Here is a 7,212-nt window from a genome sequence, read left to right on the forward strand (position 1 = left end):
AAAGTGCAACAGTTATTTGTTTATCAAAAACATTTAAAAGCTTACTTTTTCCAGTAAACATGTTGCTTAGATACATTATTGCAATTCAACAAGTTGTTCATCTAAAAACAAACATTGCAATATGTTGCTAAGCAACTCTAATGTTTGTAAACAACTGTGACTATGAACATGAACTTTGTTGCATTGCATATGTAAATGTAGATTTTATAATAAAAGTATATAAAAGAAATAATTGCTTGATAAACAATTCGTGACATGCAAATTAATAATTTAAATGTTATTCACCTTTTTGGTCTGCAACAAATTAAACACGTGAAAAATACAACTTTTATAGATGAACACAGGTGAAGAAGTGCAACAAGTGGTTTTTGTGGGTCGGTCTAAATAATGCATTTTTTTATTAGATAAACAAATTTGTCATAATATTTTAAAAATCCATTTATAACGGGATATATTATATAAGAAAGAGTTTAAGAACTGGAAACTCGTCAATAAAAAACATTAAAAGAAGAAGTAGTTCCACTTTTAAATGTTAAAATAAAACTCATTCATTCCCTTTAAACAATTTTAAAAAGCGCAAATATTTTAAAGAAATTATATATAAAACTTATTTGATTTATTACGTTTAAACTGCAAAACTTGTATACAAATTTAGCATCATATTAACACAGTTTAGATAAAAAACTAACCAATTACAAATTCCAATATTTTACATTAATATTTATACGCGAAACCACAAGCGATTGTGGCATATTGAATATGTCATTCCATATGTAACACATCGTAAAAGAAGCAAAGAAATAATATGGATAGATAAATAGATAGATAGATAGATAGATAGATAGATAGATAGATAGATAGATAGATAGATAGATAGATAGATAGATAGATAGATAGATAGATAGATAGATAGATAGATAGATAGATAGATAGATAGATAGATAGATAGATAGATAGATAGATAGATAGATAGATAGATAGATAGATAGATAGATAGATAGATAGATAGATAGATAGATAGATAGATAGATACATACATACATACATACATACATACATAGAGTTAGTTAGTTAGTTATTTATTAGTTAGTTATTAGTTAGTTAGTCCAACAAATGTGGCTGTTCCGAGAATCGAACAGGCGACCTCCGGTCCCCCGGCTATAATAATTCATTTATTTTTTTCAAATGTTAACGACTTTTGCCAAGCCAATATTTAGGACCCAACTACAGTGACCTATGCCATACACATTTTTAAGCCTTTCAAAATTCATTTACAATTTACTGCACTCTTTCTAATTTTCTTTTATAATCATTTTTAAGATTTCTGCATTTTAATTGAATTCATTTATCACAAACCACAAATCATTATTATACATTACATAAAAGTGCGATCAAGAAAATCACTCAACCATTATTTCCACAAATATTACCACGACTCCACTAAGTAGCCAACGAAGAAAAAAAATAGTCTATAATAAAATCGCTTGCGTTCAGGTAAAATTTTCAAGTTCACTTATAGATTTCCTACGGTTAACATGTATAAGGCGCCGTCATCATTGCTGGTCTTAATAATTTTATTGGATTTTATCATACAAGCCATTATTGTGGAAAGAAATTTGCATTCGTATTATCGTCTGCCCACCACCACCGTTAAAACGAGCAACGACAGTGAGGAATACTATATATTACAATGTCCTTTTAAGTCATCTTTGAATATACCAAAGCCACAGGATATGCCGGTATGTATAATTGTGGGAAGACACAGTGAAAATGAGGAAAAACAAAAGGAGTTGATAAAAGCTAAACCTCGTACAAATCTTAATACCCAAGTGGATTATCGTTATCTAAAGCCTCCGAAATTGTTGAAAGTGGTAACAATGAAAAATGGTAAACCATATACTATGTATCTAAAACCGATTAACAAGAAGTTGGAGACCTATAAAAGACCTAAAACCGAGATCAAAGAGATGTATAAAGCCACCAATATCAAATTATTGCTGCCAAATCCCAGAATGTTATTAAACCAATCAACTATTTTATATCCTGTACCCATGGTACAGAAAATGTTAATAAACGATTCGGTAGCCTTGAGTTCCACTAATGAGCCTCAGAAATTAACTCAAACACTGCAGCCACCACCGTCTGAGATGGAAACTGATTTTGTAGACGACCCTTTGGATGAGGAAGACACTCAAGCAAGTCTTTTGAAATACCTGGGCGTTCAAGATACTTTAAAACAATTACAGCTATCACAAAAACTACCCCGTCCTAAGGCCACAAATCAAACTGTCTTTAAAGGAGAAAAGTTTTTTGCTGATTTAAAGAATTACAAAAAAGGATATCGTACTAAAGGTTATCAGAATATGTATCATCGTGATGAAATTTATCAAGATCATATATTCTATGATGATCTTCAGCAAATGGGAAATTATCGGATTAAAGAAAAAGTACAAGAAAAAGAACCGTGAAAAGATAAATTAACGATATACAAAATCGGAGGAAATATATATAGAGTATAACTAATATAAGAAAATATTAAGTGTATCCAGATGTAGAGTCAATTTAGGATAAAATCTAATCATAACTTTGTTTAGTTTTATAATTTACAAACTATTTTAGTTCTTGTGACGATCCTTAATGGGTCTGAACGTTTTATAGTCGGTTATGGCCGACCACATGATACCTTACACCAGTTAGAATGTTAAAAATGTGGATTATTTTTAAAATAATTAAGCATTTATTTTGTTTTTTAACTTTATTCCGAAATATTTTTATTTAATATCGTTAAAAAAGACACTTTCTATCAGAGGGCTCATAGGGGAATAGGGGTAAATATAGGCCGATCCTTATAAATGTTGGTAGAGGAATTTATGTCTGCTTCAAAGTAATTTATATAGAATTTAATCTTCTTATTAGTGTTTATTTGTAAATTTTGACCTTGAAGTCATTTTCTGAACTGGATTTTCTATGGGGGCTGGAGTCAAATTAGTACAGAACATTACTAAAATCGGTAGTGTCATTTAAAGTTTTATAAAACTAAATTTTGCCGAATTTTGTTGACTTAATAGAATATTTTACCGTACGCCTCGAACGGAGCCCAAAGGCCCTATTCGGGGGAGTACGATTGTATGGGGGGATTTCAACCATTTTCAATAGCATTCATCCTTGGACCAAAAGAAACTAAATTTTGCAGATTTTTGTTGACATTTCGTTGAAACTTTTAACCGTAGCCCCCGAATAGACCTCCCTATTTGGGGGGTACGAGGTATTTCTACCATTTTCAATAACGTTCGTCCTTGGACCAAAAGAAGAGTATGTGCCAAATTTCATCAAATTTTTACATGGACACACAGACAGACGGACATAGCTAAATCGACATTAAGGTGGGTGAAGAACCTGCCTGTAGTGGTGTAGAGTATAATTGAAGTGACGGACATAACTAAATCGACTCAGAAAGTGATTCGCAGCCGACTGGTATACTTTAAGGTGGATGTAGGACCAATAATTTTGGTTGTTACAATCATCAGCACAATAGTGGGTACAATTAAAGTGGGGCATTGGCCTCAGTATATATCATAAATCATTCCAATTTCTAATCGTTATAGTATATTATAACCAGTATAGCTAATTTTTTATGATTTTTAAAATTAATATTATTATATTTAAGTAGTACTTATTAAATTGTTTGAATAATTTTATTTAAAGGCCTCTTAATGATCGAACTAAATTTAATAAATTCTAATTTTAACATTTATATTTTAATAACACTAACTAACTAACTTATAAAACAATAAGTATTAGACGTCTAATTAAAAAATATTTATTCCAAGTTTACTCTTGATCGCTTTTACTTTCCCTGAAGTGAAATGTATTTCAGAGAAAGCGTTCTGCATTGTTCGACGTTGATCGTATCAGGTCTATACGCTTCTGGAAGTTTGAAGTAGATAACTTGACGAACGCAAAACTATTCGACGCAATAACAAAGATCGTATGATTAGTATGAAGGTACGTATTCTGAGTGGAAACATGGGACAGCACTTGGAAAAGACAGTGAAACTCTAATAACTTCATCAAAGTTAGATCCATTATTGGATCAAACTGGGTTTGATGTAGTGTAATACATCCCTCTATCAACCTAACCTAATGAACTTGATTTGGATTTAGATTATTTTTTTATGAACTGCTCATATTATAGCGGATCATAGCAGATCTTACCGCTATTCATCCCAAGTAATAACTACTTTTGGATGAACCGTGTTGCTCACAAACGTTTAGATATTGTTAGTTGAGTAGCTGCAAAAGATCGACAACAATCTTCCTCGATTAATGCCTACAATAATTGCTCTTCTAATTTATCTTTTGTATCAAAATCACCACTTCTTAAACATTTTCTACTATATAATTTTGCGACCCTTTATAGTATTTATATTCCTTGTAGATAGTACAGTCGATTCTGAAAAAAAACTCAAGGAAATGTTACACCATTCATGATTAGTTTTTTATACCCTTCACCTTCGTTAAGCATGTCAAGTGCTTTACGTGAGTACCTGGCCTGATGCCCCACGGTGGTCTTTTTCACTCACTGGGTAGACTTAAACAACGGTCTATCATCGCTCCTGAATCTTTCATTGAAGAACTCAGGTGGCAATTTTTGTACATGGATTTGACTGGTCCATGTACAAGCACTTTGTTAAATTACTCGAGCTATCTAATACCTGGCCATTGCTGCCCCGTTGCTTAAATTCTGAGATGTTAAAACATCATTTCTGTTTACTACCAGCTGGGATGGCCTTTGTTGATTCGGCAACACCACCTAGAGACGTAACCGGTGGACCGAAGTACGAATCCATCAAATAAGCCGAGGACTTTGTTCTTACTCAGAGGGAAACACTGTGGTTATTTTGATATAAACAGAGTATACTCTAAACATTTCTGGACAAGGAAGGGAAATTCAATGGTATCATTTTTATATGATACCTTTCATACATCATCATACAACCCAACGCACATTTAATTTATACGACACATTCATAAGAGAAAAACATATGACACATTAATTATAGGTAGACGAGTGGGTGAGGCCCGCCGTACCCCACATTCATCCCGTACCATATACAACATGTCCTCGGGGAGGTAACATGTCCTCGGGGAGAATGATTTTTTGTCAATCCATTTGTAATTACATCCTTATATAGATCCTTACAGAAAGCGAAGTCCGTCTGCCTGTATATCTGTATGTTTATTGAAATCAGTTCCTAGAAGACCCCAGATATCGACGAGATCAGAATCTTCAATAATTTTGTTAGACATGCTTTCGGGAAAATCGCTTTTGAATTTTGCTATAATATTGAACCTAGAAATATGAAATTAAGTATGTAGAGTCTAAATTAGGTGAGAATCAATAAAAGGGAACTTTTTGGTACTTTTTTGTTTTTCAAAAGGTACTTTTTGAATATTCTATAATATTGAACATAGGAACATGAAGTTAAGTATGTAGATCCGGAATTAGATGAGAACCCATAAAAGGGAACTTTTTGGTACTTTTTTGTTTTTCAAAAGGTACATTTGAATATTCTATAATATTGAACCTAGGAACATGAAATTAAGTATGTAGATCCGAAATTAGATGAGAACCCATAAAAGGGAACTTTTTGATACTTTTTTGTTTTTCAAAAGGTACTTTTTGAGTTTTTTATAATAGTGACCTTAGAAACATGAAATTAAGTATATAGAGCCCGGATTAGACGAGAACACATAAAAGGGGATTTTCGTTTTACAAAAGGTACTTTTTGAATTTTCTATAATATTGAACCTAGAAACATGAAATAAGTCAAGACTCAAAGTTCCCAATAAAGTTTATTTATATCAGGGTCCTATAAAAAGTTATTAAAAATTTTGGAATCGATTTTTTTCTTTTAAAAAAAGTTCTGATTTAATAAGAAAAACTTTTTAATATAAATTTTACAAGAAAATTAATCCACATAAAAATCATCCGTTGACAATTCAGTCAGTATGCCACTCATTACATTAATAATAAGTATTTCCAAAGCTTGATTAATGCCACCTTGCAATTCCGACCAAACATCTTTCCAATTTTGATTGATTACATCATTAATGGTATCGCTTAAAACGGCATTACCATTAAAAATATTATCCAATTTAACCAACATCCTAAAAGGCAATTAATATGTATTAGTTTTATATTTTTTAAATAATTTCAAATTATTTTCAAAACTCACTGCTCAGGTTCTATCAGCGCCTTGATTTTTTTAATTTTAGCATAATTTTTACCATTACGCTTCTCCAATACGACCTTTACACGAACCTCGACCTTACAATCTTTCAACTGTATATCACCTTTACCTTTGCCATTTAAGGATAAGAGCAATAATTTTCCTGTACTTTCATAATCACCCTCCAAATGTAAATTCGGTATGAGGACGTCTAATTCGATATTTTTATTTAATTCCTTATCAAAACCCTTAGTACGTAATATTTTCGCTTTTTCTAAACCATTTACGGTGCATTTAATAAATTCAAAATTAACTTGTATTGCCGAATTACTGTTGGGACGTGATATCTTAATATTTGTTAAATTCAGAGCTGCTACATTGGGCATGCCAAAATCTGGATTACCATTGGGATAAAGTTCATATAATTGTTCGATTGCTTTTCCAATGCATTGATCATTGTCGCTGGATTTGCATTTGTGTATTTCTGGTGCTAAAATTATAATTAAAAATGGTTTTAACACACTTTTGATTTTGGTCCTTCGCACCGATTGTCAAATATTGTTAATCACTCACGTAAATCTCCACCATAAACAGCAAATATTTTATAAACTATTGTAGTAATTATTAAAATGGTATTAAGAAATCTCATTATTAGTTTTTTTAAATAAACTCGTGTTAATCTATTGACCGATTTTAGGCGTTTGCAGGCGTTCGATCGGTGCGTGTTACTTTTATAGGTTTTCTATTTAATATTATTTCTTTTTTGCTTAATTTATATCAGAAAATATTAAGTTAATAACTACAGTACTTATAGTTGGTACTTATAATTGCAAATTTTTAAATTTGTTTCTATCCAGATTGGAACATTTTCAAATAAAACTTGTCATATCTATCTATCTATCTATCTATCTATCTATCTATCTATCTATCTATCTATCTATCTATCTATCTATCTATCTATCTATTTATCTATCTATCT

At 31.3% G+C, this 7,212-nt stretch overlaps 2 protein-coding genes across 2 annotated transcripts in view; one reads left to right on the forward strand and one right to left on the reverse strand.

Moving 5' to 3' along the window:
* The first annotated feature begins 1,492 nt into the window (after positions 1-1,492).
* On the forward strand, positions 1,493-3,672 carry LOC111678490. The gene has a single exon (XM_023439861.2). It carries the CDS (start codon positions 1,536-1,538, stop codon positions 2,466-2,468), a length of 933 nt encoding a protein of 310 aa, XP_023295629.2. The 5' UTR covers positions 1,493-1,535; the 3' UTR covers positions 2,469-3,672.
* A 2,220-nt stretch (positions 3,673-5,892) lies between these two features.
* Positions 5,893-7,212, reverse strand: part of LOC111678480 — a 9,810-nt gene continuing 8,490 nt past the window's right edge. The window contains exons 4-6 of the mRNA XM_023439850.2: positions 6,807-6,975; positions 6,240-6,723; positions 5,893-6,171 (exon numbers count right to left, since the gene is read on the reverse strand). Of these exons, the coding sequence (XP_023295618.2) occupies positions 5,973-6,171; positions 6,240-6,723; positions 6,807-6,975 (852 nt within the window). The 3' untranslated portion in view covers positions 5,893-5,972. The remainder of the gene's footprint in view (positions 6,172-6,239; positions 6,724-6,806; positions 6,976-7,212) is intronic.

Source organism: Lucilia cuprina, chromosome 4 (genome assembly GCF_022045245.1).
Source record: "Lucilia cuprina isolate Lc7/37 chromosome 4, ASM2204524v1, whole genome shotgun sequence".
NCBI classification, from domain to species: domain Eukaryota; kingdom Metazoa; phylum Arthropoda; class Insecta; order Diptera; family Calliphoridae; genus Lucilia; species Lucilia cuprina.

Bases quoted from the DNA above. Each gene is read 5' to 3' on its own strand.
- LOC111678490 (XM_023439861.2), top strand. From the start codon at position 1,536: ATGTATAAGGCGCCGTCATCATTGCTGGTCTTAATAATTTTATTGGAT.